This window comes from Ptychodera flava, chromosome 8 (assembly GCF_041260155.1).
Source record: "Ptychodera flava strain L36383 chromosome 8, AS_Pfla_20210202, whole genome shotgun sequence".
NCBI classification, from domain to species: domain Eukaryota; kingdom Metazoa; phylum Hemichordata; class Enteropneusta; family Ptychoderidae; genus Ptychodera; species Ptychodera flava.
Genome location: NC_091935.1, coordinates 15,101,505 through 15,124,743, shown reverse-complemented (window position 1 = coordinate 15,124,743; position 23,239 = coordinate 15,101,505). Strand labels below are relative to the sequence as shown.

Sequence of the window (23,239 nt, the reverse complement as noted above, 5' to 3'; positions counted from 1 at the left end):
TACATACCATTGAAAAGATCATGTTTAAGCAAATGTTTTCTCTAGGTCTTCATTATATGGTGTATTATCACATATTGTCAGTAATCATGACAAAGTTTATAAAAGTCATTTTCAACATTTTTTCCATCCATTGTTCAGTATTTTCAAAACATCGATGCAAATTGGTTCTGATCGTACCACAATTCATCTACATATGGTTGGGTCTCTGTTGATGTAAACCCTAACAATTTGTCTCTGCAAGCTGCATTTTGGTGATATTATCATATACACTCTCACGACAACTAGTTTTTAGTGCTAAAACCAAGTCTACCAGTCATTGTCCGTCACTGGCTATATGCAAATTAGAGCACACTGCATCTGCACCCAATCCGTTTGACGGTGGGTCATCTTTTCATCCCATGCATAATCAGCCTGATAACCTACACCAGTTAATTGCCTGAGAGATGTATGTTGTCGTGACTCCGCACCATCTTTTTATATACTGTGTCGTGACTTGCAAGCCAGCTATCTTTAGATCATACATGTGGTATTGAGTTAGTTACAAAAAAAAACAAATTGTACTGTAGATTTTAACAAAGTTAGAACTTAGTAAATGTATCTCTTTCAAATGAGGCCTATGTACACATACATGTACACGTTTTGTGTATATCTATATATCTATATATCTATATATCTATATATATATATATATATATATATATATATATATAATATATACACATTAAAGATGTGTATTCCATACACTAGTATAGAACGTGTACATGAGTTCTTGCGTGGCTGAGGAACTGCTCTTAATCCATACAGAATGATCAAACTCGTTGAATAAGCATTCTGAGTTAGTCTCTCAACGCTGACACAAAATAAAAAATTAAACTGTTGAACTGTTGACCTACTTACAGTTCTGGAAATGGTACGACTCAACTCGGTGATATCCACATGCACGCATAAAATAGTTATCATGTTGAGTATGAAGTTATTATATATCCTTCTGTAAAGTTTGCCAAGTAACAGCATCATAGCAAACATTAAACCATCTGATCATTGCTGTCATACATGAATCATGAGTTACTGACATCGTAACTTTATATTTAGAAGTATTGTCATTTTAATATGACCCCAGTGCAGCAGAGGTCAACTGAAGACACTGACATCCTTTTACTGCATTGATCCCCTTTTCATGACCACATATACTTTGCTGTAAAGTTTTCTATTTTAGCATCGGTCAAGGGTTCCTGGTATGTGTTCTTGTTTCAAGCTTCAAAATGCAGACCTAGAATATCCGTGTTGGACTATATCATAATCTCCCATCAGGCTGATCTTAATCAGGTTTCTTTGTAATGCTATCTAGTACATGCTGTATCTCAATTTCCTGGTACCAAGTCCAAGACATAAAGTTACATTAACCCTTTGAGAGCTGCAATATTTCCCACCAAAATTTTAGTGCAACATTTTACCAATTATTATGAATTTTTGTGTTGTTTTGTTTTTTGATAATTTTTGACCAAGTGGACATCACATTTCATTTGCTGCCCTTCTTTATCGAAATTTTGGCAAAATCGGAAAAATTGTGACTTGGGTGTATTCTATAAAAGCGATAAAACTTGACTTTGGCACTCAAAGTGTTAAAAAAACCATTGTTGATGTCATTACTGGTCAAGTCTGGTTATAGTTCTCATTACAGTGCGTTTCACCTGGGTACCGCAACTCAGCGTATGAGACGGACACAATCCACGTACAAAACAAAAGAGTAGCTTGGGTATCACGACACATTTGAAAGTCGCCGACTTATTGATTAATTAGAGTATCAGTGTTCTCCCCAGAAATTTCTGAAACAGGATCGGCTAATTTGCATAACAATAACTATGTAAATTTTATGTTAATTATGCAATACACATGTCACTTCATAGCATCAGAAAAAAATCCCATAATAAAAGGATAAAGTAAAATCTTTTATGCACTTTAAGCACTTCATATATTACATCCATATTTTCATTCAAAGTCCTCCAGTTCTCTCTAGAATAACATTCAAAATCAGACGTTTTATGTGATCCTCTGTTACTACCGGTACATGTTTGTCTGTAGCCAGATTGCTATTCTAAAACCATGGACGTCTCTTTTAAACGTCCATAGCAAAACATTTACACGGACAAGTTCATACGGGACTGAATATTGCACTTACAATTCGGAGCCAGAGGAGCACGCCTGCAGAGAAATATGTTGACTTTAAAACTCAATTCATAATAAAGAGAAGCCCAAAAATATTGATACCCGGTATTTTCAAGAACAAGATTTGAAATTGCATCGACTTCTACTACGACAAACGTACGAAACTTCGACAACTGCACTGGGCGGCATTGGCCGTAGCCGGCCATGCACACTTGAACACACGCGACCTTTGAACCTGTACTGTATATCCTAACCGTACATACATAGCTGCTGTATTCAGATGATCACACGAATGATTATTTTAGCTCGTGTAGTTCCTTTTTATTTCATTTCATGGTGCCCTGAATATTGTAAAACGGGTCATGGGTTTTGAAACTGGATCAAGTGAAATTGTTTCTCAAAGTCAATCGAACAAATCCATGCAAGTTACGAATGCGTGACACGAGGTGACACACATGGCTACAACGTCATGTGGACGTACACAGATCTCGAAATGGATAACTCGGACACGCAACGATCTGAAACGCGGCAGTACCATACATTTTTGCATCTGATTTTTAGCTCATATTTTTGTCTCAACCAATCGTACGATTTCAGCCACTTCTGATCGAAATCACTTTTCCTGACCTTCGGATTCTTACTAGTGCGAGACATTGGTGGCAACGGCAGTTTAACCAATAAATTGCCTATAGTATAGATGCTTTGACTGAGTGCCCGCTGGCAAAGATGCAACACCGAGCCTTTCGTTGAGTATACTCCATGTCCGTTATAATGTTATATAAAATGGCCGTTAATTGTCTGTACGATCGGCAGCGTAACACATTTCATGCTTTTTGAATTTAAGTTTCATCCGTCTTAGCCGATGTTCATTTGCACTGCGGCCGGCCCATTTATTCTCCCCACAGACAAGCGCGACTTTGGGTGCTTTGCACCCGATAACCCTGCCACACTGTGTGTCAAACACCTAAAGAATCGACATAAAAGGAGAACAGTCTAACCATTTCACACATTTTGGCGATGGAATAAACCTTTTAATCATCTGGCACGTCGCGTTATGGCCACATTAGAACCGTTTCACACTTGATACGCTCGCTGAATAAAAGTGACAAAATTGCCGCCGAGAAACAATAGGTCTTCGGCCACATTTAAAGAGAATCGGCTGACATGAAACAGGATCGGCATGAAAAAATAAAGGATCGGGTGAAAAAATAAAGGATCGGGCGAAAAAAATAAAGGATCGGGGCCGATCCTGTTAAATGGCCTGGGGAGAACACTGCAGTATACCAGCATGGAGCAGCCGCTCTGTCTAGACTGAGAGATACACTTGATCTACAATGTGTGGCTTTTTATTTAGTTTCTATTGAGAATACCTTCACCTCTGAACTCTTAGCTGAAATTGTACAAGAAACAGTACATTGTAGATCAAGTCTAATCAACTTTTTATCTCCCAGTCCAGACAGCGGCTGGCCCATGCTGGTCTACTGTAATTAATCGATGAGTCGGTGGCTTTGAAATGTGTCCGTGATACCCAAGCTTATCTTGTGTTTTGTACGTGGACTGTGTCCGTCTCACACGCTGAGTTGCGGTACCTACGTGAAACGCACTGTATTTCTGTGTCAGTGATATACTCTTTGCTGTGTTGTCTTTGTAGAACATTGCTGATGATGCTATGCTTTTCAAGGATATACTTGTCAGCAAACAGTCACTACACGATGATATTACAGATGTAGAAATTAAATTGATTTTTTCCCAAAAAATCAGAAATATGAATATTTAGATGTCACTTGCCATTGGCGAAACAGAAGCTAATTCTGATTTCTTCAACAATACTACTCTGTACATGTCTATGTTTACAAGTTGCTAGCGAATATGCATTGTATATGCTGGTGTGGTTCATAAATGTATGTTCAAATTGTTCAATATAGGTTTGATAGTGTGTGTGTGTGTGTGCCATAACAAAATTTATAACAGGGTTCTCAAAAATTTTTGAAGTAGGCGGAAAATTCAGAAAAGTAGACGGTTAGCTTCTGTGCGCAACCAGATCCCTGGGCGGGCGGGGGGGGGGGGGGGGGGGGGGGGGGGGGGGGGGGGGGGGGGGGGGGGGGGGGGGGAGACAGTTCTGAGCAATTTCATGCATTCTTATTCAGTGTATAAAAGGCTATTCCAACATACACACAGGGGGGAGGGTTTCAGGGAGGGGGTCCCCTCCCTGTGTGCAAGAAATTTTTAAAATTTGAAGACATTTTGGAGTAATTTCATAAATTATTGTACTGTATGAAAGACCATTTCAGCATAAGAGTGTTAAGGATTATTTTTAAATTTGAAGACATTTCTGAGCAATTTCATGCATTCTTATACAGTGTATAAAAGGCTATTTCAACATACACAAGGGGGGAGGGTTTCAGGGACGGGGGTGGGCAAGAAATTTTTAAATTTTGAAGACATTTTGGAGTAATTTATGCATTCTTGTACAGTATTAATGACCGTTTCAGCATACAGAATAATCATTATCATTGCCAATTTCAACATGTTTTCAAGGGATAAAGTTTTAAAAAAAGTCAGAAAAATTAATTTGATACCACTCGGGCCTGTCAACTACATTCAGTTGACAAGGATAATAGCAAAATTTCACCAGACTGTTGTGTAGAATTATGTTTAGCTCATGACTGGAACAAACATTTTGAAATACATCATAGAATGGGGCCTAGGGTTTTCACAACCCAGATAACGATCCGCTAGAATCCTGACCAGCCTGGCTGTACAAAGTGTTTTACTGATTTAAATAAACTTGATTGAAGATACAGTAAAATCAAAGAGTTTATTCAATTCAATGAATTATAGGAACACAATTTTCAGTGATTTTAATTCCCTGTACGATAAAACGAATCCGCGAGCTGATTATTAATTTTTTGCTGATGTGAACATAATTGAAAAAGAGAGCTAAATTTCAGTGTTCATGTTTGATAAAACCTCAAACTAACGACACTGAACGCCAGCCTGTACTACACCGTGTGTATACAAAGCACCGGTAGTCAATTGTAACACAGTACACACAACGCGATATCGGTCGACCTGAAATTTGGCACTGTGATCGACGTAGCGTTTCAAAAGTACGAAAGGTGAGACCAAGTAATTTTTTGTTTATTTAGATTTGATCTAAACCTCCCAAAACCAACAGACAAAGTCAGAAAATCAAAGTTTTCAAGCGTCGACTTTCTCTTCCGCGATGCACACAACCACGGCCCCTCCACAAAACGCGATGTCGATCGACTTGAGTTGAATATTGACATCGTGATCGACCACGGATAGATTGACGTGGCGTTTCGAAAGTATGAAAAATGAGACTCAGTAACTTGTGGTCGCTTTAGATTTGATCAAAAACCTACCAAACCCATCAGACTAGGCCCTACTCTTACGCAGAAAACCAAAGCTCTCAAGCGTCGACTTTCTCTTCCGCGTTTGAGCGAAACAAAAGTCGGCTTCATTCGGAAATGGTCGGCTATTCGCGGGCATAACGTAATTGTATGTTAGTCCAATTTTCGGCTATACCCGATGTGAACGTCGGAATAATTCGGGCTGTGATCGGGCGAGCCAGGCGAGGTTGACCTCGAGAGCGATTGTGTATAGTATAGTACAACACGTTCGCTGATCGCGGTAGGACAGTGATAGCAACAAGTTCACCGCGTAAATTGCTAGACTACATATGGCCACATCGACACTTCTGAAATATTATCTGCGGCTTGCAAGACCACAAAAAAAAAAAATCTAATTATTGTTATCAAAACCAGAATTTCCGGGCCAGAGAGCGAAACAGTGCTGAAAAGTAGCCGGCCAAAATACGAAAGTAGCCGGTCAATTTGGCCGGCATCCGGCTAAAAATGAACACGCTGTATAACCTTTGAAAGTGTATGAGTAATTCTTTTCCTAGTTTTTTATTGCTCAGAGAATATACTAGTGGGAGAATAATAAAGTCCATTGACCTCAATAAATAAAGCCTATGTGGCTTTATGAGGTAGAAATGACCTTGAAAGGTAGGCCCAGGAAGAGAACAGCACTTCTGTCTAAAGGACAGTAGCCATGACTTTTGATGAAATTTTCATTATTTTTTTGTATCAAAGAAAAAATACTTTCTCATTCTCCTGTCAAAAGTAGGTTGGAATTCAAAGAGTGAACCCAATGAACACAACACATTGCAGTCATTTTGTATGATATGTGAGGTTATTGTTGCTGAACGACTTCAATCCTAGGCTAAAATTCACTTCACAGTGATTTTAGACAAGACACACATACATTCAGTGTTGATGAGCTTAAACACACTCGCACTTTGACAGGGTGGTCTCTGTAGTCGAACAAGGAACTGTGTTTTATAAACAGAATAAGAACAGCAGGAAACATATCACAAGTCATAGCTTATCTGAGCTAGTAGAGTTGTGCAAAGAAATTATGATTCTTTTTGAAGCTTACATGTTCATGTATTTATAGGATGGCCCAACAAATCTTGCTGATTTATGGCGACAAATAATAAAATATGTATTAGGGAGAAGGTACGGCAGTGTTTCAGATCACAGCAGAGAAGTAGAAGTTCTGATGTCCGTGTATGCTGTAAATTACATGATTTGTTACCAGACTAAAAAGCTTCCGAAAATCTATTACATGCCTTTGTTCATGTAATATGCGGATATGTATCATGACACATTTCGAACAATGCACAAATTCATTTCAAATGTTGGAATGGATGAGGTGCAGCCGTCTCACATCTGTGTATCAAAACTGATTGTTATAATTGTTCCCTACAATTGATCACCATGTATCTTTACAGTATGGAGGTATCTTGTGACAGCATATAACACAATATATCTGTATCTTCCATCATAAAACCTTGAGGGTCGATGCTTCCCTGCACACTTTATCCAGCGAAGAATCTCACCCTTCTACAGAACAATTTGTTAATGGAATTCCGTATTTCCTGCGACCAATGAGTAAAGTATCCAGCATTTCCATGAAGTCAATGGACAATTTTTTTTACAAATTCCAGATTAATTTGATGATACCGATTATTTGCTATGTTTCTGGTTGGTACCTGGCCAAAGTTCAGAGTGCTATATGGAGCAATAATTCAAAATAATTCTTAAATGTCATAGGAGTGTATTGCTCCATACTATTGGTAAAATTGCCAACTAACAGCAGAATGATAGACCCTACATAAAAATGAAAAGAATTGTTTTATGTCCTAGAAACCTATGTATTTCTCTATACTATTTGTAAAATTGCAGAATACTAAATGATCATCGTATAGAGCAGTAATGCAAAGTAATTTGTATGTGAGTTTATTTGTCGGTATTACTTGTAAGACTGCATAATGCTGACTCATCATTCAAGGCAGGAATTCAACATGGCTACCAGGGCTGTATTGGTAAATTTCCGTTCAGTAATAAAACTATGAACAGTAGAAACTTATAAGTGAACTCAAAGTGTGATAAAATGAAGTAAAAGTGTTATTGTTGAAAAAAATACTGAAAATATTATCATTAAGGTGATTGCAAGCCTGTTTACTGTAACTTAAGCTAACACATTCTGTGATAAAATTTCAAGTTTCTAATATGTAGGAGAAAAAACAGGGGTGACTGGAAATTTCATTTCAAAGTTAAAGTAGACTTATGCATGCAGCCTACAGTATGTGAAATCCAGTCTGCTTTTCTGCAATACTTTCTAACAGTGCTAGGACTGGTCATCTTTTTTTGAAATATCTACGCCAGTGAACCATGAAAATGATTGAACTTTTTCACGGAAAGATCAATAGGAAACAACAAACACAGACTGTACCTTTAGCGGGGTGTGGTAACTTGAGAGAAAAACAGTTGTCTGTGTGCTACATTGATAGCTACATGTAACACTTAGTAACATCTTAATTGCCTTCTCACTCAAGCGTGTCTCTCACTTCAGAACCAAGATAATTATATCCACAAACAAATTAAATCTATAGTATTGCTGCCTTTTAATTCTGTTAAATACTCATTTTTTAAATTGATAATTAAAATATACTCAGAACAAAGATAATTGCATTCACAAACAAAGTAAATGTATATTATTGCTTGCCTTAATTCTATTAAACACTTTGTTTTTAAATTGATAACTACGGTAGAATATACTTTGTTACCAAAACATATCACCATGTGTGGTTGTATGTAAAATAAACGTCATTATTTTGAAAGCAGCAGGCAAGAGTAGAAAGCAAAGCTAATCATGGTTCATTCAAATGGCAAACAAAAATCGATATAAAACCTCTTGAAAACGCATTCAAGCAAATTTAGTGCCATAAAAACAAATTAACTGCAGAAAGGTCACAATAGATTGTTCAATTTTTCGAGTGTTTGCTCATAACTTTCAGTTGTTTTCACAGTTTTTAATCTCAAACTCATTGTATCTTATGACAGGCAATTTTTAAATTATTAACTTTTGTACATATGTCATTTTTAAAAAAAAACAGTATATAATGCTAAAAGGTTATTTTGTTTCATGATATGAGAAGCAATGTGTGTCATTTTTACCCAGTAATGCTCTGTTAGCCTTCTATGCCTGGGTACTCACACTGTCACAGCTATTTCTGCAGAAATAATGCGTATGTTATATCCGTTCGACACGAGAGACATGGTTGCTCAGTGAGTTTTGTAATACTAACAGACTTATGATCAGGGGATGATGAATTTGTGACCCAGATACATGTATGTCCAGGGTATTAACAGCCTCCCAATCAGAGGATGGTTAAGTTCGTGACCCAATGTGAACTGGCAATTACTATCAGAGGCTGTTGGGTTAAGACCCCCCCCCCCCCCCCCCCCCCCCCCCCCCCCCCCCCCCCCCCCCCCCCCCCCCATATGGACCAGGGTATCAGAGTCACTATCACAGGATGGTGAGTTCAAGACTCCAATAAAGTGTTGTACCCTTAAGCAAGGCACTTCACTCCTCATTGCTTCCCTTGATAATGGGGAATTTGTACCTTGCCCTGCAATGTGGCCTTCTCTTGTCCAATGAGGGATAAAATGACGTCACTCACAAAGTACGTCACTTAAGTTTTTTCTATGTTACATCTGCGTAAACAACAGAGTTGTGACAGCTTGTGGCAACACAGGTTTCAGTCAACTCAAAATATAAATTGTCTCAAAGAACAAAGCAACTAAAATAATGTCAGTAAATGTTGAATATAGTCCTATGGATATTCCTCTACAGACTTGCGCCCTATTTGTTTCTTTTTTGGAGGTGAAAGAAAAGAGATTAAATAAGTATGAAAACTATGGTTTGTGTGATAAGCTGTTGATTCAGAAACATCAAAATATGAAGAAAAATTTACTCCTTATTCAGGCAAATGTTGTGTGTGAAATGTACATACTGGTACATGTAATACATGCATATTGGTACATGTAATGCGTGCACATTGGTACATGTAATACATCGTCATTCAAGAACTATCAATAACATGCACGGTTTATGACTCTCTCGAGAAAAACCCTGTTGCATTACATTTGTATAAACTCACCCGGAAAGTACCTGTGTTTTCCTGCCTGACCAGGTATTGTATTCAGAGTTCAGCATTGCTATTTGTGTGTGTCATTGTATCGATGACATCCATTGGTCGGATTGCGGGGGAACTTCCACGTGTGATCTTAGGATGTAAACAAAGCCTGATACACCAAAAACAGGATGTGTGTATTGTGATAAATTTTAGCCAATAATCAGACCAATCATGCGACAGTGACCTGGACATGTTAACTGCTACGTGCAGAGAAAACGAACAAAAGGGTGAACTCAGCAGTTAACGTTTAAACAAAATTTATTACGAAAAAAAAACTAATTGCTAAGTCAGGGATAGAGTACAAGCTTTAAAAGTGTACAGACTACTTATCTCAGCTGGGACGGCAAAGCTCCAGTCTCAGAGTTGTAACAGTCAGTTGAATGAATGAACAGTCCTTGCAGGCTTGCAGCTGCACAAAGTCCACAGTATAAATCCAGCGTTGACAGTGAAGGTCTTGAAAAGTCTTGAGAATGACTACTGCTGGAGTTTATAGTAACACACAAGAGACACGATCCCAAAAGTCTGACTGGAAGCTGTGCACGTCCCTTTTATAAAGGCATGTAAGAACAATCTAGAACTTTTATTGACATGCTAATTACTGTTCTAAAATTATCTCCCTTACACAACTAATCAACTTTCCAGAACATTCCAAACATGACTAATTTAATTCAAGGTTGTGAGGTCATCAAGGGCAGTGACCTTGAGAATGTTCTAGACTAATTGAACTCAGATCATGATGAGTGTGGGGGAAATGACCTACATAACACACCCCCTCTTCAAAAAAAGAAAATTTTTCAAAGAAAAATCTTTCTTTTACAAATGTAATCTTGAAAAGGATTAAGTACTCAAATTTTGTTTTACTCTAAAGTAAAATTTCTTGAAAGTGAACAACAATAAACTCTAAATACGAGAGAGACAGTCTGCAATTAAATTGTCTCTGCCTTTGATATGTCTAATGTCAAGATTAAACTCCATCTAAGCAATCTCTGATTTTTACCTTTAAATTTCTGTAGAAATACAAGAGGGTTGTGATCAATATAAACCACTATTGGCTGATTTGAAGAAGTAACATAAACTTCAAAGTGCTGTAAAGCTAATATCAAAGATAAACACTCTTTTTCAATTGTAGAGTAGTTTCTCTGGGATTTGTTAAATTTGCGTGAAAAATAGCAAACAGGATGATCTACACCATGACTATCCTCTTGCAATAAAACAGCACCAGCAGCCGTATCACTAGCATCTACAGCTAATTTGAATGGCAAAGTGAAATCTGGTGCAGACAACACTGGGCACTTTGCAGTATGGCTTTAAGTGTATCAAATGCCTGTTGGCATTGCTCTGACCAAACAAACTTTACTTTCTTTTTAAGTAAGTTAGTCAAAGGCTCAGTAATTGCGGAGAAATTTGGACAGAATTTTCTGTAGTAACCAGCCATACCGAGAAAGCGCATCAGTTGTCGTTTGCAGTTTGGTATGGGAAAACTTGAAATGGCACTGATTTTGGCATCAACAGGTTTTACCTCACCCTGTCCTACAGTATGTCCGAGGTAAGTTACCCTCGCCCAACCAAACTCAGATTTGGCAAGGTTGACAGTCAACATTGCTTTGCTCAGTCTCTCAAAGAACTTCCGCATGAGCTTGATGTGTTCCTCCCAGGTGTCACTATACAGAATGACGTCGTCAACGTAAGCTGCACACCCGTCTAGCCCGGATATGACGTCGTTGATCATCCGTTGGAACGTTGCCGGAGAGTTCTTCATTCCAAATGGCATCACCTTGTACTGGAACAATCCGTCTGGCGTAACAAAGGCGGATATTTCACGAGCACGATCCGTCAGAGGGACTTGCCAAAATCCCTTCAGTAGGTCAAATTTCGTCACATACTTGGCTTTTCCCACTCGGTCGATGCAGTCATCAATCCTCGGGATTGGGAAAGTGTCTGTCTTTGTTAAAGTGTTGACCTTCCTAAAGTCCGTGCACATACGATAACTGTGATCTGATTTGGGAACAAGTATGCACGGCGAACTCCAGTTACTTTTACTGGGTTCAATAAAGTCATTGTCCAGCAGGTATTTGACTTCTTCCTGGAGATATTTCGCTTTTGTTGGATTCAGTCTGTATGGATGTTGTTTTACAGGCTTACTGTCCCCAACATCAACGTCGTGATAGATGACGTTTGTCCTCGTTGGAACATCTTGAAACAGGTGTTTATATTCGTGGAGCAGTTCTTTCACCTGTTGTTGTTGTTCTGGCTGGAGGTGTGCCAACTTTGTAGACTCCAGCTTCTCCAGGATTTCTGAGTTCTGAAGCTTGACCGAGCCCAGCTTTGAGTTTAGAGTATTATCACTCAAGTCAGTTTCAGTATCACTATCTTCATAATGGTTTGAACTGACTGCACTGACAGGCTGAGTTATAGTAGGATTATCCCTATCCAAATATGGCTTAAGCATATTTATGTGACATAGCTGTTTTTGTTTTCGCCTGTCAGGTGTTATTATGATGTAATTTAAATCACTCAATTTCTTATCAATTAGGTATGGCCCAAAGTAACGAGCATGGAGTGGTTTGCCAGGAACTGGAAGTAGAACAAGAACCTTTTGACCTGGTTCAAACTTCCGTTTTGAGGTGCTTTTATCATATCTGGTTTTCATTGACTGCTGAGATGACTTAAGATTTTCTCTGGCTAATTCACATGCTTTAGAGAGTTTTGTACGAAAATCTGACACATATTGCAAAATATTCAGACAATCATTGTCGTCAGACAGGAATTTCTCTTTAACGAGCTTAAGTGGGCCACGGACTGTATGTCCAAATACAAGCTCAAATGGGCTAAAACCAAGAGACTCCTGAATTGACTCTCTAACAGCAAAGAGCAGAAAATGAATTCCTTCATCCCACTGCTTCTCTGTGTCAAAACAGTAGGTCCTAATCATGTTTTTCAAAGTTTGATGAAATCGCTCAAGAGCACCCTGACTTTCTGGATGATAGGCGGATGACCTATACTGTTTAATGCCTAGCTGATCCATTACTTGTTGAAAAATACCAGACATAAAGTTGGAGCCTTGATCGGACTGGACACATTTAGGGAGGCCGAATAAAGTGAAAAATTTGACTAAAGCTCTCACTATAGTCTTTGTCTTTATATTTCTCAGTGGTATGGCTTCTGGGAACCGAGTTGATGTACACATAATTGTCAGCATGTACTCATTTCCTGATCTTGTTTTTGGTAGGGGCCCAACACAGTCTATTAGTATCCTACTAAATGGTTCTTGAAATGCAGGAATTGGCTGTAAAGGGGCCTTTGGAATGGTCTGATTTGGCTTTCCTACCATTTGACATGTGTGACAGGTTTTACAGAAATGTGCTACATCCTGCCTGAGATTAGGCCAATAAAAGTGACTGAGAATTTTGTGATAAGTTTTCCTTACTCCCAAATGACCAGCCCAGGGCGTTTCATGGGCCAGGCGCAATATTTCAGCACGATAGGGCTTTGGAACCACAATTTGATGTTTTATAGCCCAATCGTCATCAACCAAAACATCTGGAGGTCTCCATTTACGCATGAGAATACCAGATTTTGTATAATAGGAAACAGAGCTATCTGAAGTTTTACCTTCATCATCTACCCTGTCAAACAAAGACAAAATATCTGGGTCTTTGTGTTGTTCTGCAATGAGATTTGATCTAGAAAATGTCTGACTTTGGTCAGCAGAAGTTTTACTGGAAGTTTCAAATCCACGAGGGATAACGGAATGATCCGTGTCAAACACCTGACTGAGAAAGGTGTCATTTAAGTCAACATCTGTGACATTATTTTTGAGAGTATTTTGATTCTCGGAAGTTTTCTTTGACATGGCTCGAGTAATGGCACATGAAGGAAATAAATCGGGTATCTCTTGTTCAATTGGCTCTGGATCCTGATCTAAACTAGGATTATCAGTCACAAGTGGATTAGTAATGACCTTGTCCCCAGCAAGGTCGTTTCCAAGAAGAAGGTGAATCCCTTCAAAAGGCAAAAAAGGCCTAATACCTAAAGCCACAGGTCCAGAAACAAAGTCCGAAGACAAATAGACATTATGGAGAGGAACAGGAATGTAGTCATTACAATCTACCCCCTTAATAAGAACTTTAGAACCTGAAAATGACTTTTCAGAAAACGGCAGGGTATCTGCCAACAAAAGAGACTGGGAAGCCCCGGTATCTCTTAAAATTTTGACAGGGTAGCGGAAGAGAAATCACTAGAAAGTGATATAAAACCATTATGAATAAATGGCTCGAAAATACCCATAATGCTATCTTGAGAAGAATTGACCTTGACCTCATTAATTGGGGATGAGAGGGGTTTAACCTCAGAAAATGTGTTGCACACATTATTAGACTCTAATTGAGTTGATGAAGAAATAAAGCCGGTTGGCTTAGATCCACTTTGACCACTTTGACCTTCACGTTTTCTTTTCAATTTGAAACACTCTGACATTAAATGGCCGTCTTTCTTACAATAATTACAAGAAAGTGTACCAAACTGTTTGTCAGAAGGAGATTGAGACTTGGGATCTGATGATGTGGGAGTGTTACTTGAACTCTGTGAACTGTTGTCATTTGATTTTCTACTCTCCTTTGAAAAATTCTTGGATGAAAAGGAGGAGTTAAATTTACCTGCATTGTTTCTGTATGAAAAGGACTGGGATGGTTTGCTGAGAAATGAAGATTTGTGGGTCAATGAATAATCATCGGCCAAACGTGCAGCAACCTCTAATGTATCTGCCTTTTGTTCATTGATAAACGTCTTGATGTCACTCCGGATGCACCTTTTAAATTCTTCAATCAAAACAAGCTGTCGTAATTTGTCATAATTCTGACTGACCTTTTCAGAAGAACACCAGCGATCAAACAGTTGTTCTTTTGTTCGAGCAAATTCAACATAAGTTTGATCCTTCACCTTCTCACAATCCCTAAATTTCTGACGGTAAGCTTCAGGCACCAACTCATAGCCCTTGAGAATTAATTCCTTCACAGAATCATAATTTGAAGCCTGCTCTACTGACAACTGAATGTAAATTTCTCTGGCTTTACCCACCAAAGCACTCTGCAAAAGCATACACCAGGACTCCTTAGGCCAATCCAGACTCTGAGCAATTTTCTCAAAATGAAGGAAATATTTATCAACATCCTTTTCTTGGAAAGGGGGAACTAACCTGAAATGCTTAGTGATGTCAAACTTGTCTGAAGGGAAGAATTTTCCTGATTGTCCAAGCTCTAAACGTCTCATTTCTAACTGTAGTCGATGTTCTTCCAATTCTCTCTCCTTTTCTCTCTGTCTTTCTTCCATTTGTAATTCTTTGTCTTTCATTTGTAATTCTTTGTCTTTCATTTGTAATTTTTCCTGCCTTTCCCTTTCTTCCATTTGCAATTTTTCCTTTTCTAATTCCAATTTCTTAAGCTCCAAATCTGCCTGTATTTCTAATTCTAATTTTTTGAGTTCGAAGGAAGACTCAGGCTCATAATCTTTTAAGGCAGACTCCTCAAAATGGCCAGAATTAACTAAATGTTTTGCAATCTTGAACTGAATTTCTCGCTTGCGCATAGATCTTTTGACATCTACTTTAAGGAAATTTGCCAGTGCTATGAGGTTGTCTTTTCTGAGGGAATTAAATGTGTCCTGATCAAGGTCATCCATAAATTCGTCTGGCTTGAATTCCGCCATGATTGAATTTCGCTGAGTTCACAGTATACAGTAGTTTTGAAAAGGCTGTCAAAATGTTTCAAACGGCTCAAATATTCGTATCCGGACGAGCCCCCAATTTGTTACGTGCAGAGAAAACGAACAAAAGGGTGAACTCAGCAGTTAACGTTTAAACAAAATTTATTACGAAAAAAAACTAATTGCTAAGTCAGGGATAGAGTACAAGCTTTAAAAGTGTACAGACTACTTATCTCAGCTGGGACGGCAAAGCTCCAGTCTCAGAGTTGTAACAGTCAGTTGAATGAATGAACAGTCCTTGCAGGCTTGCAGCTGCACAAAGTCCACAGTATAAATCCAGCGTTGACAGTGAAGGTCTTGAAAAGTCTTGAGAATGACTACTGCTGGAGTTTATAGTAACACACAAGAGACACGATCCCAAAAGTCTGACTGGAAGCTGTGCACGTCCCTTTTATAAAGGCATGTAAGAACAATCTAGAACTTTTATTGACATGCTAATTACTGTTCTAAAATTATCTCCCTTACACAACTAATCAACTTTCCAGAACATTCCAAACATGACTAATTGAATTCAAGGTTGTGAGGTCATCAAGGGCAGTGACCTTGGGAATGTTCTAGACTAATTGAACTCAGATCATGATGAGTGTGGGGAAATGACCTACATAACAATGTTAACTGCTAGCACTCTGCATGAGACATGACCTAGAAAAGTTCAGTGTACTCATTGCCAACAGGAATTGTATATTTTGGTAAATTCAATTGCATTTTCGACCGTAAGTATGTCACTAATGTTATTTTTTTCTGAATAATCTCTCAATTGTATACTACAATATATATTGTATTCTGACTGTAAATCAGTCAACCCACAATGCTTAATTCAATATTGTACATACCATATTACATTCAATCTTTACAAATTATGGTAGCAGAATAGGTTTCACCATGTGATATTCAAACTTTGCAAAATATCTTTTTTCAGAATTATCCTGATGGGTTCAGTATCAGGAAATGGATAATAGGAATATCCTTATCACAAAATATATTTTTGCTCCTTTTGCTATCAGTGAAGATTTCAAGAAATTTTTCTGCATTTGCTGCATTTATATGCATCACAATAATAGAACTTTTTCAGTTAACCCTTTGAGTGCTGTAATTTTTCCCAATAAAATTCTAGAGCACCATTTTACCAATTTTTTATGAATTTTTGAGTAATTTTTTATAATTTTGGATCAATTGGACCTCACATTTCGTCGGCTACAGTTTTTAATCAAAATTTTGGTCAAACTCTGAAAAAAATTGACTGAGGTATATTTTATAAAGGTGTCAAAAATTGACTTTGGCACTCAAAGGGTTTAAAGAGTGCATATCCAGTATGAATGTGACATTTGATCGGCCATAAAGGTCAAATCTCTCTATTTTTTTCAAAAAAAAGCATCTTGTATTGTAATTAACACAGAAATCGACTGTATTGTTTTCAATGTCACAGTTGGACTCTAACATATATGTAGCATGAATGGAAGATTGGCTTGCAGTAACTCTAAAAGGCACAGCCAGACCACTGAAAATAACAAAGAATTCAAGAAATGCAATACTATTCTGAACATTCATATTCAAAGGGTCAATATGGAAATGGCTTCCAGTTGATATATCTTTAACCTTTTTTGGGCATCAGCTGTGAACTTCACATCAACTTAAATATCTCTGCATTGAACTATTGCAATACAGAAACTGAAATAATCATCAGATGTCATGTGATGGTCACATGTCATGAGTGAAACACTGGTTATCACAGGTTTACTACAACCTAGCACTTGTGTAATAGAACTACAATTTAGAACCTTGAAGGAAACGGCCTTTGCTTGGAAGATTCTGGTGTCACATTTAAATATAGAAAGGTCATGTAAGGTCATTCAAAACCGTATACACTGTATGGTGCATGTAATGTTGAAACGACATGTCAGTGCCATAAACATTCACAAAGTTCTGAGAAATTTCATGTTGATAATTCTGCATTGATTTCAACTGTTGTTAACCACAAAAACTTTGGCCTTTGCCTGTGGGAAAGGATGTAGTGTCTTTACCACACAGAGGTCACGTTTTTAAACTGGACAACAAGGATATAGATTGATTACATGTAAGTTTCCTCTCAAAAGGTGTGTTATTTTACACCCTCCACACAAGGGAAATGCACCTTTGTGTAATGTCAATGCTCTGCGTCATCATCAGGAACTCGACCGCATTTTTCATTGTCTGCTTGTGTTCGAGGATATTTGCTCGTATTTTATTTGTTTCAGCCATGGTGATAAATCCTTCATATGATATATCCCAGTCGTGGGCAGAATAAATCTGTTTTGGAATCAGAATCAGTTGGGTCCATCCAAAGTTATTCACATAATATTATGTATTCATGTCTGTTTTAGATTCTTATGCAGACGTTTCAGTGTTAGATGCATATGCCAAGCTGAAGTTTGCCAACAATAACAACGCAGTTTGTATATGTGGAGGCTGAGTTGACAAGCTGAAGACTGTATATCTCAACATGCTTTAGGGTGTTGAACAAGAAACTGTAGTTAACATGAGAAACAAAAGTGGAAAAAAAATGAATCATCAAATATTACAGCATTGGCCTTTTACATTGCGTAAAGATTATTTCAAATTCCCTCATGATTGTTTCTGGTGTGATGACAGCAGTCTTTCAGCAAATGAATGATTTGAATTTGTATCGATTCATACTGGGGATAGACTGGAAGATGTCATTTGAGGCAAAGATGTACCCATCCTCTAAGGATACAGCCCTGTCTGCAATGACAGATCCTCCACTGAGGAGTGAATCCTATTTTTCCATGCTTTCCTATAAACGCATCCAGATTTGGATGCAGCTACAACACATGTTAGCAGTTCATCAATCAATCACTTGTTTGTCTTTGTACAATTGTCCACAAACTCCCCCATCAGTTGTCACATTGTCACAAACAAACCCCACCTGTCGCTCATTTGATAAACAGCTGCTGCCCATCATTTGACAAATGTACAAACACTGCATACAAATGCATCTCCAAGCATCTTTTATCAGTTAAAAGTCTGCAGTTAGTTGAAAAAAAATTGCAACAATTTTATGGGAATCACAGTATTAGAATGATCATCTCGATGCAGATCCCCACCTATCACAATCTGACATACAGTGCTCAACATGTTGCTCTCACTTTGTAAAAATCTGCATCTCAAAAATGGCCATTTTATGATTTTGTTCATACGTGTACTTTACTGGAAACTTTGAGCCATTGTCTCTCATAATCAAAATAACGTAGGGGTCACCATGCAAATTATTTGACCCTTAAAGACATTACGACAAATTTCAATTTCAACATGGCTGCCATTCTCTGCGTAGGAAAAAGTAAACTGTTTGACTGTAGAAAATCAGAAATTTTAACATTTTGATTCTTGAAATTTTAAGCAATTATATTCCAAATGTAAGCTTTAAACTAGTGAAGGATTTTAATTTTTTTTAAATGTGTACCCTAAGCACGTTTTACTGTAATAGCTATGATAAATTTGGAAAGACTGAAATTTTCATGAATTTTATAATCCCTGCTCATAAATATCATTATCCAATACACAGTTATACATCAGCATTGTTACAGATTTTTGTTTTTTGATGCATTCCGACAGATATCTCATTGACCTCCTTCCAGCCACCCACATATGAATGTTTTATGACCACTGAGATGCACATCTGCCGTACATGCCCATATAGTAGATGACTTGACAATAATTCCTTTCATAGCTTGGCCATCATAATATCTTTAGGTACAGAAATGTGTGTTATGACCTTTTTTAAGTGTTCAGAGAAATTCCAGAGAGTAGCCAGCATATTACTAGCATTACTAAAGGTGTTACTAAAGGCATAAAATTGCGGATCAATATTTCAAAATAATTACACTGGTATAACAGCTCTTGTATAATAAGTGTCCAGCAGGTTTCATGGAAGATGAATAATTGGGTTTGCTGTTCATGCTTCTATTGTTTTTTTTTATCTTGTGACTAAAAATAGCTCAATTATGACATACACACTTTCCATCGATCCCAGTTGCTTCATCTACAAATTTTGTTCATAATTCAAACTTTTTTAGGTCTGCCATCAGTTATCAGATCTTTTAATCGAGTAGGTGATTTTCAGATCAAATCAATCATCTATTATTGTCTATATATTGCCATCTATAGTCCAGCAAGTTGTGACTTTTCTCAGAAGATAAAATAACAACCATATGCAGCCATTTTGTTTTTGTATTGTTCATTTCAATAGCTGTTATGCTTATGAAATTGGCACAAATATGCTCATCAATACATTTTGAGATACTTGGTACCGGTATATATACAAGTATGGCTGTTGAATTGCTCTCGTCTCGTATTTGATATCCTTTTTCTCAATCAAAATTCATTCCATGGACGTTCCTTTTCCAACACATCAGGTCAGACTAGTCATGTGGATGATCCAACAGGGACTTTGTCGTGGACTCCAAAGTTTTTCCTCTAGTTCTTTCACTTTGGGCACACTACCACTTTCTCCCTGTATAAACTTTTGAACTTGAGCCTTTTCGTACTAGCGAAATCAGAGATTTTGACAATTCAGTAATAAATGTGTAGTGAATGCCCGTTAGGGTCGTCAGTATAATTACAGCATAAAGATGGTCAATACGCACCAGCAGAGTAATATTTAGACATAGCATGTACATATTACCAAATTTGATTGATCGGGTTTGGCTACAATACTGTATTCTTTCTAAAATCTTACATCTCATTTGTTTTTCAGAATTACTATGTCAAAGTGTGAGTGCGAGGACTCTCCAGCCTCCTTGCAGGATTTGTGTTTGGACTTCATTTCTCACAATCTGTATGCCTTGTGTAGGCAGTCGCCGGCCGAGGACAAGACTGGCTTTGCAAAGCTGGCATTCAAAGATCCTGATATATACTTCCATGGTGAGCTTTCTGAGGAACTCCTGAAAAGGCTTAGTAAACAGTATGCACTGAACGATGCAGTCTTATCTCTGTTCGCAAATTCTAAGTCAACCAGGCTAAAACGAGCGTGCATAAAGAACGCTGTGTTGTCATGCAAAGGGCTAAAAGCGCTGTCGTATCATAGGCTTGTCGATCTAGACGCATCGTGTGTCCGCGGTGTGACGGTTAATGATATAATCGGTGCCCTCGGTGAGTGGACAACAGGACATTTACAATCCCTCAATGTTAGCGGCACAACATTCGTCAACAGTTCCAAATTCTGTATCGTCATCTCCCTCTCCATGTTGAAGGCCCTCAAGCATCTGAATGTCAGTTACACGGAATTTAACAACAACCTTGGCCTTGAGCTGGTGGTGGACAGCCTTAAACTCTTGGAAAGCCTGGATGTATCCCACACTCCAATCACGAACGCCGCACCACTGTCCAAATGCCAAGACCGGCTGAAATCCCTGAACATGTTCCAAGTTCGAATACCAGACAGCAACCTAATGCCTGTCATCGCCCAACTTACAAACCTCCGACAGTTAGACATTTCACGAGAAGTCCTCGTGCATCCGTTTTCCGGGAACCAGCATGCTGGGAAATTGAACCTGTCAAGGTTGATGATGATGGAAAACGTTCTACCTAATATCACGTCTCTAGATATTTCAGGAAGAGATGGCCTGGTGGAGTCCTCTTTGCAGACTTTTCTGCGGAACCACCCCCGCGTGAAATTTGTCGGCTTGTTGCTCACAAAGAGCGTCGTTCCCGAAACGTTAGCCATGATCGACCTGTGCTCAGCTGAATTCTTGACAAATGAACATCACATGGATTATAGGCGAGACCTGCAGGTAGGTGACAGGGTATTGTTAATACTTTATAACTATGACTTTCATACACTGTCAGTCATGAAGGTAACTTGCCTGTTGACGTCATCCTTCAATGTAGTTCGAATATTCAGAACGTGATTGTATGTTCGCTGTTTGTCAAACTTTCATCAACTGACAGTAATTTTAACCTGTACACTTCTCTGTCCTGTGAACAGATCCGCACTTACCATCGATAACAGTGAGTTTGGGTCAAACCATCGTAACTGAAGGGTGATATTAAGTTCTTTGCCTTTCAGTGGGAGTTATATTAGTCAATTCATAGACCCTCGAGGGTCTATGGTCAATTCAACATTTGATTTTCAACAGCTTGTTTGACAAAACTTTTCAAATATATCGGCCTACTACAAAGGTTGCCAGACACTTCGCACCAAAACCCGAATCTCACTATACCACCACATCACATACCATTGCACACAAAAACTACAAGAACAACCCCCTCTCATATCAAAACCTCTCTGCCAGAAAATTCACATTACCCAAAAAATGTTTCGCTCTCAAACCAACTCCAATTCCCCCCAGAGTGTTGCCAACTGGTAAAGCTGAAAATAACGTATCAGTGCCCATGATGATTTCATCACCTATGAATCTCAGGACCAAAGTCTTGAAAGTGCCATGCATACATCACCACTCGTAGAACTTTGCAAATCTACTGTTATAAACTACCTCTTTATGTGCCATTTTGTAATATTTTCCAATATTGAAATGTTTTGCTGCAATAATAGAAGGGATAAGATGAACACAATATTTAGTCATAATGGCATTTCTGCATGCACGGACCAAAAGGTCAAAATTGTCTGACATTTTTAAAATTTTTCAATTTTCCTTCATAAATTTATTTTGCACGGCCAGTGGTGACTGACATTGTCCCGATTATGCCATTTCACATTTGAGTTCTTTTGAGACTGTGTGTAAAAAACACAGGTCACTGTATAGTCTGAGACATTTGAGATTCAGAAGACATCTACAGCGTGCACTGGTTGGATCAGAAGACATTTGGATAGAACAGAAAAAAATCATTGTGATTAGCATGTATTGCTAGCCGTGCAAGGATTATTCCAGCACACGTACAGTACACTGTAGACATACATTTTGAATCAAACCATATATTGCACCGTCTCCAGGAAAACCATGCTTGAAATGTCAAATGGTCTTGTTATTAAAAGTAAGAACAAATACAGCCTTGTATGGTGTGAAAGCGCTGCAAAGACAAGGGAGTTTAGTGTTCTGTCTGGTGATCTGTGTCAGTAACCTTTCTCTTTGCCTTCACACATTGATGACATTTCTGTAGTAAAGGGCTCTGAGTCTCATAGAATACAACTATAGTGTGCAGTAGAGTGGCTTGACATCATGCACTAATCTTTAAAAGGCTGTAAAAACTGAAACAGGATATCACTCACTTGGCATTTTTCCAGGTGATTGCGACCGTCAATAATAGGAGGCTGTGTCGCTTTTAATGTTAGTTGAAGTCCCCTTTTGTGTAGAAGTATAAATCTATCACAAATCAAAATATGAAATGCCGTTGTATAGGGTACACACTGTGTATTTTACTGTAATCATACTGTACAATACTTGTCATTGAGGTGGAAAAGCAGTCATTTGTCTGTCATTTCTGGTAAGATAAATCAACTTTTGACAGTTTCTATTAGCTTTCACTGTGTATACCTACAGATTTTTTACATTAGGTGTATTTTCTCTTAAATGATCATTAACACAAATCCATAATCTACACTTGTAATGTTATCATTTTTATATAAGGTGATCCTCATTATTTGCAAATTGTATGTTTGGTCCAATTTCATAGAAAAAAGTCTGCAGCCACTTTAAACAAGATCAGCAAGTAAGGGAAACTGAATTAGCCAAATCAAAAAGAATGCGTTTCAAGTAAACCCTCCTACCGTAACCCTAGTTGAAATCCCCC

General features: G+C 38.1%; 1 protein-coding gene across 2 annotated transcripts in view; it reads left to right on the top strand.

Annotated features, from left to right (window-relative positions):
- The window catches only part of LOC139138596 (protein zyg-11 homolog B-like), a 54,161-nt gene that overhangs the window by 4,783 nt on the left and 26,139 nt on the right, over positions 1-23,239 (top strand). Inside the window, exons 1-3 of one of the 2 annotated variants that reach the window (XM_070707032.1) lie at positions 9,904-9,940; positions 16,119-16,209; positions 20,247-21,282. In XM_070707032.1, coding sequence (XP_070563133.1) covers positions 20,254-21,282 — 1,029 coding nt within the window. In that variant the 5' untranslated portion in view covers positions 9,904-9,940; positions 16,119-16,209; positions 20,247-20,253. Of the gene's footprint in view, positions 1-9,903; positions 9,941-16,118; positions 16,210-20,246; positions 21,283-23,239 lie in introns of those variants that run through there. The other variant, XM_070707031.1, reaches the window with a different exon arrangement.